We start from the raw sequence: 11,605 nt of genomic DNA on the forward strand, positions 1-11,605 counted from the left end.
GGTTCTCCTCCCGCGCTGGTTTCCGTGGTATCGGCGCTCGGTGTCACCCCGGAGTGGTGGGTCTGACAGCGCTGCCCGCGGCGGCCTGGACGTTCCCACCCCGGTGCGGTCAGTTCCCCCTGCTGGTCGCATGGGTCTGGCCCACAGCAAACGGGGAGGCCTGGAAACGTGCAGGACTTTGTGGGGCAGGGTGGGGCTGGGCACGGATTGACGTCCCAGCAAGTGAGCGAGCGAGGTAGAGTTACAGGTGTGCACCCAGCCTGGCAGCCACTTTAGGCCCTGGGCCCTGATCTCTTACAGCCTGAGGCCTCCTGGGCTGCTTGCGGGTGAGCCCAGCCCCACAGCCCCCGCGGGGAAATATCGCCTCCTGCATTCTGCGCCCAGGGGCGCCCCAGTGACAGCTCGAGGCCCTGAGTTAAGGCAAATAACCTGAACGTAACCCCCCATGTCTGCAAAATCCCCAGCCGCTCTTTGAAACGACAAGCCTGCATGATCCAGCCCTTGTCCCAGCCTCCCCCCCCCCAAATCTAGCTGTGCTGAGACCAGTCACTACGCTCATAAAGGGCCCAATCCGGCTGCCTTTGAGACCAAGGAAGGTGCTGGGGGGGGGACCTTGATTTTAATGGCAGCAGAATCAGGCCCCAGGTACAAATGTCCACATCAGATTAGCCGAGACCCCCAAACTTGGAGAGAGGAGCCAGGAGCTGTGAGCTGGACCGTGGGCCATAAGGCCAAGGTTCCTGAGCACAGGACGACGCTAACAGCACCCGGGCTCACCCCGTTTCTCTCCTCTCTTCAGCGCCTGCCCCTCCCGCTCACCCCACCCCTTCGCCCTCTGGGGGCACCCATGGGGTGGACTTGTCCTGCCCTGCAGGGGTGAGGCTCATGACATACAAACCCTATTGCTGACGGGACGTCCCGCTCGCTCTGGGTTCGGGGAGGGGTGGGCAGTGCTGCAGGGTGCCCGTCTGTGTGTGTGCGGCATCGTAGCCCTGCTCCCATCCCGGCCCCTCCGGGATGGCTAAGGGGTGGGGGTTCTGCTCTCCCCTCCTCCTTGCCCCCTGGGGTCAGCTTCATTTGAGACCAAACACATCCCTGATTCAACATTATGGACGACAAGAGAGTCACTTGGGAGGAGCATGGCCCCATCTGGGTGTCAGTCCCAGGGTGACCGCGCGTCCACACACGACACAGGTGTCATCTACAACTTACCCGTGAGAACATGGCCCTTCCGGCGGAGACCCGCGTCTACCACCAGGGATGGAAGAGGGTCTAGCTGGGGTCTGATCCTCAGCGGGTAACCTGGAGCAACAGGATGAGAGCGAGCGCGAGGGGGGGTGCACAGCGCCAGACGGAGAGAGACGAGGTGCCAGGTGAGGGGTGCAGGCCTTGGGCTGTGCCTGGCTTTATCTGGCCATTCCAGTCCCCGCCCACCATTAACTAACGGCGGTGGGCACCGTTCCCGTGTGCCCTCTGGCCACCTGTCTGAGGCAGGGCCTCGCTGGGTCCCAGCCCGGCCCCACGGATTGTCCCCAATGCCAATGTTTGATTCGTTTCTTTTCCCGTTAGGCAAATCCCCCAATGCTTCCCTCTCCAGCCCGGCGCTCCCGTTCGGGGAGGTCTCAGCAGATGGGATGGAAAACCCCAGCTCCAGCCCGTTAGCTGCTGTGCTGTTAATTTGCTACATCTGGTCGCCGGGGATGGGACTTGCTCAGTTTTTATCTCCCCGAGCTTCTGCCTCGAGCGCCAGCCCCATGCGGTGAAAGGACACCGTAAATACTGCCAAGCCAAGCACACACGCGGCCAAGAGGGGAGCGAAATCAGAGTGGGAACGAAGCTGCCGCAGAAGCCTCAGGCGCATTCAGAAGCCAAATGTGGCCACTGGAACCCCAAGCGTTGCTGTGAGCGCAGCCGTGTCGGAGAGACGGGCAGAATGAAGCTGCAGGAGTCCACCGGCAGACCATGGCACGTCTGATCCCGGGCCAGTCTCAGCAGGGGGACCTGGACCCAGCCCAGAGACCCCTTCTCCTGCAGGGAGATCTTAGCTCTGGCCCCCCTCCCCGGCACCCCTCACTTCTGGACTCGGATTTCCCTTGGGATAGTGTCAACTCTCCTGCTTCTAAGGTCATGGTCGCTTTGGGGGCCTCTGGGGGAAAATGAGTTGGAAGAAACCTCCCGGACTCAGCCAGCGTCGAGCAGATGCTGCTGCATGGAGCTGGCTAGGAGAGGGGTAGGGTGGGGGTGGGGTGAGGGGGGCGTGTGAGTGACAGACACTAACATTCATCCCCCTCATCTGGATTTGCTCCCATGCAGAGAAGGATTTTGGAGGAACCGATGGATTTACAGAGCCCGGACACTTGACAGAATTAATCTCAACCCGAGTGATGGACAGTCAGATGGCCAGATAGCCCCGGCGCGGGCTACCCCATAAGAAGTGATGCATCTCTTCCACTTCCCATTGTTAGCATGAGAACACAGCCTGGGTCCTACACAGAGGTACCGTTCCACAGAGACCCACCTCGCTGCCGCTATAAGAAGGAAGGGGCTCTCTGAGGCACTGGAGATGGCTGGAGGATGCGACGCACTCAACAGCAGCCGTAGACCATCAAACTTTTTCCCCTAGTGGTTTAATTCCTCTCTGGGGGAATCATCTCTACGAGGCTGCCAGAAACCAGAAGATTGGAGCCTTTCCTCCAGCATTTTCATATTTCTGAGGATGCCAACACTACTGCAAACTCAACTGTGACACGAGTTTTTCTTTAGATTCTATTTTTAGGGTTTGAGTTTCTATACATATATCTCTATATTTATATCTCTATAGGTTTCTATACGGCCATATCCACAGACACCCCATCTTTCTTGCGCGCCGTGTGGCTGTGGATATAGCTTTCGAGATACAACGATTAAGCCAAAGAATTTGTTGTAGGATTCTCCTTGCAACAAGACTTTCTAGAGCAATAATTTTTTGTGCCCAGACAAACTACTCTCGGGAAGTTTTGTACGAGCCACTGCCCTGCAGCCAAAACAATGAGACCTGTGGCATTAATTGTAGGGTTTAAGACATTGTGGGTTTTGGCATTTTCGTCTCTTTCCAACACTCTGGCGGTGAATAACAGTGGGAGATGGTGGTAAGTCTCTGCTTTTGCCTTTATATCCATCCTGTTCATTCTCCTTTTGCGACTAGAGCAGCCGTGGAGGGAGAGAGAAATCCAGCAGACAAGTGCAGAGAAGGGGCTGCTCTCCGGGCAGGAGGGAACGCAGCTGCTCTCCACAGCATCCGGAGATGTCTGGGGAGACATTTCAAGAACTCAGGTGTTTGCTTCTAAGGATGAAAGAATAATGATACTCTGCGTTGATGAGAAAAGGCACCTTCCAAGGGGCTTGGACCCAGGGTGTTTCATCCAACCCCAGCATACCTGGCCCCTCCGGTCTTGGTTCTTTTTCCTGTAGACAGATTTTGATATTTCTAACCAGATTTGTTTTCCCTTCTCTGTGCTCCTCTGTCAGTCATGGGCTGGGGTGGGGGGGAGTTGCTGAGGGAACTTGTTGTAACTTCCCCACTAGCTAGCGATCCATTCATCCCCATCTCCATCCCCAGCTGGGCATGGTGCTGTACAAAGACAGGCATAGGACGATGCACACAGCGTCTTGGGCTAATTCTATGGGGCAGGGACTCTCTTTTCATTACGCGTGTCCAGTCAGTGCCGGTGCACCAGGCGCTAAGCTCATACTAGACACAATCACCAGAGTAGTCTGGCTACACACGCTCGCCGTATTGACACCTACAAACTGAGGCACTGTGTAGACACACGCCTACCCACAGCTCTCCAATACACACCACCCCTTGGTGTGTGCGCACTAGTTCTGCTTTCCATTTGGGAGCCTGGACACCCGTATTCACGGGTGATATTAACCATCCACTGTAGTGCAAGCCCTGCACTGACATTTCACGCTACGTGTGTACACACACATGCAGACACACACACACACACAGAGCAGCAGGTATACTGCGCTATGCAATAGCTTATGTAGATACACACAAAGAGACACAGACCCACATTTACGCCATATCATATGGGCCACAGGTGTGTGTTTGTCTGTTGTGTGTCTGTGGGCTGTGGGCTGTGATCGCTAGCTGCAGCGTGCGATGCGTGGGGATAGACGGGCGGGTGGGTGCATTAGGCTCTGTTCTATCTCCCCCCCCAAACACACCCATCCCCCCAGCGGACGCACACTTGTCCCCGCTGGGAACTCCCATCCCTGCCGTTGCTGGGGGGCAGTGGCAGCTCCTTCCCCTCCCCGGCCGGCTCCGGGGGTGGCTTCTCTCTCCTGTGTTTTAATTACTGCCTAGTCCGGGCCTGTCAGGCTGATTTAGGGCTGGGGGGGGGGGGGGGTTGCAGCACTTGACCGCTCTGCGTGGAACAGGCTGCTTCAGAGCACGGCCGGCCAGGACTTAGAGCCGCCTGGAGCCGGCACCCTGCCCCCTGGCATCTCGGAGCTGGGAACCCAGGGCTCTGCCAATACCTGGAGCCTGCCTCTGCGGCCGGGCCTGAGCCTTTCCCTCACCCACGCACTGGCTGAATGTCCTGGTTCTACCCCTTGCATCTGGGAGGGGAGTCAGAGCAGGGGGGGCTGGGAGCCAGGACTCCGGGGTTCTCTCCCCAGTGCGGGGAGGGGAGCGCGGTTAAGTGGTCAGAGCAGGGGGGGCTGGGAGCCAGGACTCCTGGGTTCTCTCCCCAGTGCGGGGAGGGGAGCGCGGTTAAGTGGTCAGAGCAGGCGGTTGGGAGCCAGGACTCCGGGGTTCTCTCCCCAGTGCGGGGAGGGGAGCGAGGTTAAGTGGTCAGAGCAGGGGGCTGGGAGCCAGGACTCCGGGGTTCTCTCCCCAGTGCGGGGAGGGGAGCGCGGTTAAATGGTCAGAGCAGGGGGGGCTGGGAGCCAGGACTCCTGGGTTCTCTCCCCAGTGCGGGGAGGGGAGCGCGGTTAAGTGGTCAGAGCAGGCGGTTGGGAGCCAGGACTCCGGGGTTCTCTCCCCAGTGCGGGGAGGGGAGCGAGGTTAAGTGGTCAGAGCAGGGGGCTGGGAGCCAGGACTCCAGGGTTCTCTCCCCAGTGCGGGGAGGGGAGCGCGGTTAAGTGGTCAGAGCAGGGGGGGCTGGGAGCCAGGACTCCGGGGTTCTCTCCCCAGTGCGGGGAGGGGAGCGCGGTTAAGTGGTCAGAGCAGGGGGCTGGGAGCCAGGACTCCGGGATTCTCTCCCCAGTGCGGGGAGGGGAGCGAGGTTAAGTGGTCAGAGCAGGGGGCTGGGAGCCAGGACTCCGGGGTTCTCTCCCCAGTGCTGGGAGGGGAGCGAGGTTAAGTGGTCAGAGCAGGGGGGGCTGGGAGCCAGGACTCCGGGGTTCTCTCCCCAGTGCGGGGAGGGGAGCGAGGTTAAGTGGTCAGAGCAGGGGGCTGGGAGCCAGGACTCCGGGGTTCTCTCCCCAGTGCGGGGAGGGGAGCGAGGTTAAGTGGTCAGAGCAGGGGGCTGGGAGCCAGGACTCCGGGGTTCTCTCCCCAGTGCGGGGAGGGGAGCGCGGTTAAGTGGTCAGAGCAGGGGGCTGGGAGCCAGGACTCCGGGGTTCGGTCGGCCCTGCGACGTGGCACCTTATCCCCGCTGTCCACAGGGGCATCATCAACGTGGCCTCTTCCACCAACCTGCTGACGGACTCCAAGAACGTGCAGCTGGTGCTGGACCCCTCCCTGCAGCTGCTGAGCCGCAGGCAGCGGAAGCTGATCCGCCAGAACCCCGGCGTCCTGCACAGCGTCAGCAGCGGCCTGCAGAGCGCCATCCAGGAGTGCAAGTGGCAGTTCCGCAACCGCCGCTGGAACTGCCCCACCACCCAGGGGCCCCACGTCTTCGGCAAGATCGTCAACCGGGGTGAGGCTGCCGGGGGCTCCCGGCGGGGGCAGGGCTCGGAGCGGGGGCGCCCGGCAGCGATCGTGGCCAAGAGGAGGGGGAAACTGAGGCAGAGCAGGTGCGAGGCCCTGGCACACCCAGGAAGGGGCTCCGGGTGCCACACGGCCCCCTCCTACCACGTGTTGAGGGCCCCGCCCCCGCGTGCCACGCCTCGTGGGTCACATACCCCCCCATGCATTGTGTCCCCCCCCCATCCCCGTGGGTCACACAATTGGCCAGATAAGTGCCGCGATGTCACCTCTACTTCCCTGATTGGACGAGCTCCCCGGCCAGGCCTGCCCAGGGGATCCCCCAGCCCGGACTCCGTGGGCATTTCCCTGGGCTGGCAGCCAGGGCTCGGCAGGGGCAGGGCCTCAGGCCCACACGCCCAGAGCAGCCCCTGGCCAGTGGGGCAACTCCTCTGCTCGGGGCTGCCAGCCTCAGCTCCGGTGCCGCCTCGGTCAGCGTTTTAAAAAACACTTTCCAAAGGACGGCCCCGTGGCCTAGTGGATGGCGCCTGAACTGGGCTCCCCAGACTCCTGGGATCCATCCCAGCTCTGCCACCTTCCCTCTCTGCCCCACCGTTTCCCCTCCCGCCCCTCGCCTAGACTGGGAGCTCCCTGAGCTGGGCCGGGGTCTGTGCAGTGCCCGGCGCGACAGGCCCAATCCCGGCTGGGCTGTAACGCCCGCGATAACGCCACGGCCCCTCTGTGGCGCGTGGGGGAGCTCGGTCGTACCCCCACCGAAGGGCAGAGCTAGCCTCACCGCTGCCGGGGTGAAAGGGCCGGTGACCCTGGGGGGGGGAGGTTGGGCTCCTTTCTAAGGCAGAAATCCCACCCTGCGAGCCGGCTCCCCTGGCCCAGCCCTCTGCCATATCCAGCCCGGCCAGTCAGGTGCCCCAAACTCTGGGTCTCCCCCACAAGCCCAGCAAGCTCCCCTGCCCCCCACCAGCTCCTCCCCACCCAGCCCCCTGCTGCAGCCCCTCCCCCAAAGCCAAGCTCGTAATCCCCCCCTGCTCACCTGCACAGGGACCCCCGCCTCCGCAGCAACACAACAGGAGCTGCAACTTCCTGCCACCTGCCCCTTCCACCTGGCGGCCGGGAGGAACCCCCCTCACTTCCCCTCACTGCCGCTAGGGGGAGCCAGGGAGCTCAGTATGCAAACGAACCTGGCCGCAGGTGGGAACACACCTTTCATTTCCCCCTTCACCTCTAGAGGGAGCCAGGGCGCTTCCCCGAGCTGGCACCAGGTGTTCCCTGCGCTGCACGGACACAGGGCGAGCCAGCCCCACCGTACTGCTGGGAGACAAAGTGACCCAGCCCCCCGCCCCCCCGCCCGCCTCTGGAGTGAGCCCCTATCCTCTTGGCTCCCCCCCCCCCCCAAGCCAGGCTACCTTTTGCACGGTGCCCGCTGCTGCGTGGGTGGGCAGTGTCTTGGGTGCCCTGCCAGAGGCAGCGGGTGCCCTGCAGCTCCTGCCCAGCTCGCCGGGACCACGCCCTGGGGTGCTCAGCGTCAGCCCGCACGGTGCCGGTGCCCTGAAGGCCTTGGTTCCCTGCCCCCAGGCTGTCGGGAGACGGCGTTCATCTTCGCCATCACCAGCGCCGGCGTCACCCACTCCGTGGCCCGGTCCTGCTCCGAGGGCTCCATCGAGTCCTGCACATGTGACTATCGGCGCCGCGGCCCGGGGGGCCCCGACTGGCACTGGGGGGGCTGCAGCGACAACGTCGACTTCGGCCGGGTCTTCGGGCGCGAGTTCGTGGATTCCAACGAGAAGGGGCGGGACCTGCGCTTCCTGATGAACCTGCACAACAATGAGGCGGGACGGATGGTGAGTGTGCACGCGTGGGTGTACGGGCACGTGGGGGTGGGGAGACTGTGTGTGCATGTCCGTGTGTGTCCATGTGTGTGCATGTGTGTGTGTCCATGTGTGTGCATGCGTGTCAGTGTGTGCGTGTCCATGTGTGTGCTTGTGTGTGTGCGTGTCCGCATGTGTTCACGTGTGTCCGTGCGTGTTCACGCGTGTCCGTGCGTGCGTGTCCATGTGTGTCCATGTGTGTGTGCATGTGTGTGCATCCATGTGTGTGTGTGTGTCCTTCCATGTGTGTGCATGTGTGTCTGTGCGTGTGTGTGCATGTCCGTGTGTGTCCATGTGTGTGAATGCGTGTCTGTGCGTGTGTGTGTGCGTCCCTGTGTGTGCGTGTGTGTGTGTGTGCATGTCCGTGTGTGACCATGTGTGTGAATGTGTGTCTGTGCGTGTGTGCGTCCATGTGTGTGCATGCTTGTCCGTGCGTGCATGTCCATGTGTGTGCATGTGTGTCTGTGTGTGTGCATGTCCATGTGTGTCCATGTGTGTGACTGTGTGTGAATGTGTGTCTGTGCATGTGTGTGCATGTGTGTGTGTCCATGTGTGTGCACGTGTGTCTGTGTGTGTGTGTGCATGTCTGTGTGTGTCCAGGTGTGTACATGCATGTGTGTGCATGTGTGTCCATGTGTGTGGATGCATGCCCACGTGTGTGCGTGCGTGTGTGCGTGTCCATGTGTGTTCATGTGTCTGTGCGTGCGTGTGCATGTCCGTGTGTGTCCATGTGTGTGAATGTGTGTCTGTGCATGTGTGTCCATGTGTGTGTATGCATGTCCGTGTGTGCGTGTCCATGTGTGTGCATGCGTGTCTCTCTGTGCGTGCGTGTCCATGCGTGTGCGTGCGTGTCCATGTGTGTGTGTGCGTGTCCATGCGTGTGCGTGCATGTCCATGCGTGTGCGGGCGTGCGTGTCCATGCGTGTGCGTGCGTGACCATGTGTGTGCGTGCGTGTCCATGCGTGTGCCTGTGTGTGCACGTGTGCGCTGTGGGAGGAGCATCTCTCTGGGGCTCTTTTCCAGCCCATGTGGTCTCTGCTTTGCACACAGGAAGCTAATGGGCTCCAGCATTCAGAGGGCAGCTGCAGGAGCCCCTGGGCGGGGCAGGTTCCTGACCTGCGACTTCTCTTCCTGGGGGCATCAGCAGAGGGCCCGGGGTTGCCGCAGCCTCTAAGCAGAGGGACGGCAGGAGGGCGGGGGTGTGCAGAGGACAGAAGTGCCCTGGGGGACAGAGAGACCTGTCCTGCCCTCCTTGCCCCCTGCGAACTCCCAGCTCGGGGGGCCGTGGGACCGATCAGAGGAGAGGAGGGAGCCCGGGGAAGGCAGGGTGGAGGCGCGATGAGTGGAGCAGGGTTGGGGCAGAGCCGGGACACGCCAGCTCTGACGGGTGAAGCCAGGGCTCCTCGTCCAGGCGTGCTGCTGCGCGTGGCCCTGCCGGCCTCCAGCACATGTGGGAGGAAATGATGCCAGTTCCTCTAATTGCAGTAAAACCCCACTGGAAAGGAGCCCTGGGAGCCGCCGCGGGCTGCCTCGGGTTTCCAGCGCGGGGGCGGGCGGAGCGCGGCTGGGGCCAGCGGCTGCAGAGCGATCCCGGCGGAACGGTTCTGCCCAGGGCAACCCCCACGACCTGCTAGATGCTGGCTAACGAGCGTTAACAGGGAGGGCCCACGTGGAATGGAGGCCGAGGGGGGCACTGCCGTGGGAGCGCTCGCCGCCCTGGGGTCCCACCTGGGCACCCCTACAAGGCAGCGCCTAGCGCTGCGGCACTGCTATGGGGAAGCTCGCAGCACTAACCGGGCCGGGTCTGTCTTGCAGACGGTCTTCTCGGAGATGCGGCAGGAGTGCAAGTGCCACGGCATGTCGGGCTCCTGCACCGTCAAGACCTGTTGGATGCGGCTCCCTACCTTCCGCACGGTGGGCGACTTCCTCAAGGACCGGTTCGACGGCGCCTCCCGCGTCATCTACGGCAACAAGGGCAGCAACCGGGCCTCACGTGTGGAGGGGCCCCACCTGGAGCCCGAGAACCCGGCCCACAAGCCCCCCTCCCTGCACGACCTCGTCTACTTCGAGAAGTCGCCCAACTTCTGCACCTACAGCGGCAAGACGGGCATGGCGGGCACGGCTGGGCGCTTCTGCAACAGCTCCTCCCCCGCCCTGGACGGCTGCGAGCTGCTGTGCTGCGGGCGGGGCTACCGCACGCGGACCCAGCGCGTCACCGAGCGCTGCAACTGCACCTTCCACTGGTGCTGCCACGTCAGCTGCTTGAACTGCACCAACACACAAGTGTTGCACGAGTGCTTGTGAGCCGGGGCCAGGCGGGAGGAGGGGGACAGAGGCAAAGACCTTCCCTGGGGGGGATCAAAATCAGGGCCCCACCCCCATCCCGCCTAGCAAGGGCACCGCACCCAAGCAGCCGCCGCAAGCCGGATTCTGCAGCCCCGTGACCCGGAGCCGCTGCTCTCAGTGGCAGACCCGGCCCCCGAGAAAGGCGAGGGCCTGGCAGATGAGGGGAGGGGCCGTCCTCTCCAGACCTCTCCAAACTCTTCCAGGCCAGGACACCTGCAGGGGCGTCAGCGATCACCCAGCGGTGACCCAAAGGGCCCTGTGGCAGCCCCCTCCCTGCCACCCCACAGGGTCTATCCCTGGGCGCATTTGGGCGAAAAGGCCTGGATCAGCAGCCTGGATCCCTCTCCCCGCCCCGCGTCCCGTGCCAACGCCCTTGCGGGAGGTGGGGGTGGGTCTCCACAGCCCAGCGCTGGCCTCTGTGCCGAGCCCCGGCCTGGGACCCCCACCCCACCTCCCCGCTGCTCAGTCACTCCCCGCCTTGGGCAGGATTCGTCCATCTGATGCGACTAGCCTCCCCCCGCCGCTGGGCTGGCCAGGTCCATGCCGCTCGTTAGCTTCTGGACTCGGCGCATTGTGCCAGGAGCAGGGTAGAAAACGCTGGCCGGGCACCGTTCGCTGGGCTGGTGCGCGCGGTTGGGAGTTTGGTATGTTACGTGCACTGAAGAAGTGGTCGGAATCGCCAGTTTTGTTTTGTAAATAAAATATTTATTGTGAATGGTTTTATACCCCTTAGTGCCGGCCTGGCCTTGCCAACCGGTGGGTCTCCTAGACAATCCCTCTCCTCTGCCTTCGACAAAGATTCCCCCCCCTGGCCTTTTTGTTTCTAATTCAAAGAAGAAGAAGAATGCTTTGTCACGGATCTCATTCATAGTGGGCTAGAGACAAATAAAGGATCTATTTTTATCAATCCAATGGAGTTTAATTTTTCTTGTGGGGAGGGTTGGAGCACTGGGGCACCTCATCCCTGCCCAGCGCTGGGCAAGCTGTGTCGTCATTAACACCAGTGCAAAGGGCGCGGGAGACGCTGCCACATCGAGGTGGCAGCGCGTTCCACGCCTGTCGCACTAGTGTCAGCGAGGACACCAGGTGCAGGGCATGAGGGACTCCGAGATCTTAGGGTCGGAGGGGACCATTCGGATTGTGCCGTCCAGACGTGTGTATAACCCAGCCGGGGACCCTCCCCCAGCGCCTCCTGCGTCCAGTCCCAACGCTCCTGCCGGGAGAATCCAGCCCAAGCCCACGACAGCGGTTCCAATGGTCAGTTCCCCTCGCTGGGTCTTATTGGCAGTTTGAGCTGATCCCCGCAGGGATCCTCAGACGTCTTGTTGGAACATGCATATTAACGGTATGTCTGGAGCGAACACCAGTAGGTTTGCTGCATGGCTATGAACCAGCCGCCACGCTCCACCCCAGAGGTGGCTGCATTTTCCCCGCCCCAGTGCTCCTCTCAGCCTCCTGCAGAGGATGCTCGCACTCC

At 62.0% G+C, this 11,605-nt stretch overlaps 1 protein-coding gene across 1 annotated transcript; it reads left to right on the forward strand.

The window, feature by feature from the left end:
- Window positions 1-2,288: 2,288 nt before the first annotated feature.
- WNT1 (Wnt family member 1) lies at window positions 2,289-11,029 on the forward strand. The gene is made up of 4 exons (XM_054012242.1): window positions 2,289-3,128; window positions 5,656-5,909; window positions 7,490-7,755; window positions 9,598-11,029. The coding sequence occupies exons 1-4, from the start codon at window positions 3,028-3,030 to the stop codon at window positions 10,084-10,086; spliced, it is 1,110 nt and encodes a 369-aa protein (XP_053868217.1). The 5' UTR covers window positions 2,289-3,027; the 3' UTR covers window positions 10,087-11,029.
- The last annotated feature ends 576 nt before the right edge of the window (window positions 11,030-11,605 follow it).

The sequence above is a fragment of the Malaclemys terrapin genome, chromosome 23 (genome assembly GCF_027887155.1).
Source record: "Malaclemys terrapin pileata isolate rMalTer1 chromosome 23, rMalTer1.hap1, whole genome shotgun sequence".
Taxonomy (NCBI): Eukaryota; Metazoa; Chordata; order Testudines; family Emydidae; genus Malaclemys; species Malaclemys terrapin.

Coding starts and splice junctions, on each gene's coding strand:
- WNT1 (XM_054012242.1), top strand. CDS start 3,028: ATGAGACCTGTGGCATTAATTGTAGGGTTTAAGACATTGTGGGTTTTG. Junction 3,129..5,655: donor AATAACAGTGGGAGATGGTG/GTAAGTCTCTGC, acceptor CGCTGTCCACAG/GGGCATCATCAACGTGGCCT. Junction 7,756..9,597: donor ACAATGAGGCGGGACGGATG/GTGAGTGTGCAC, acceptor TCTGTCTTGCAG/ACGGTCTTCTCGGAGATGCG.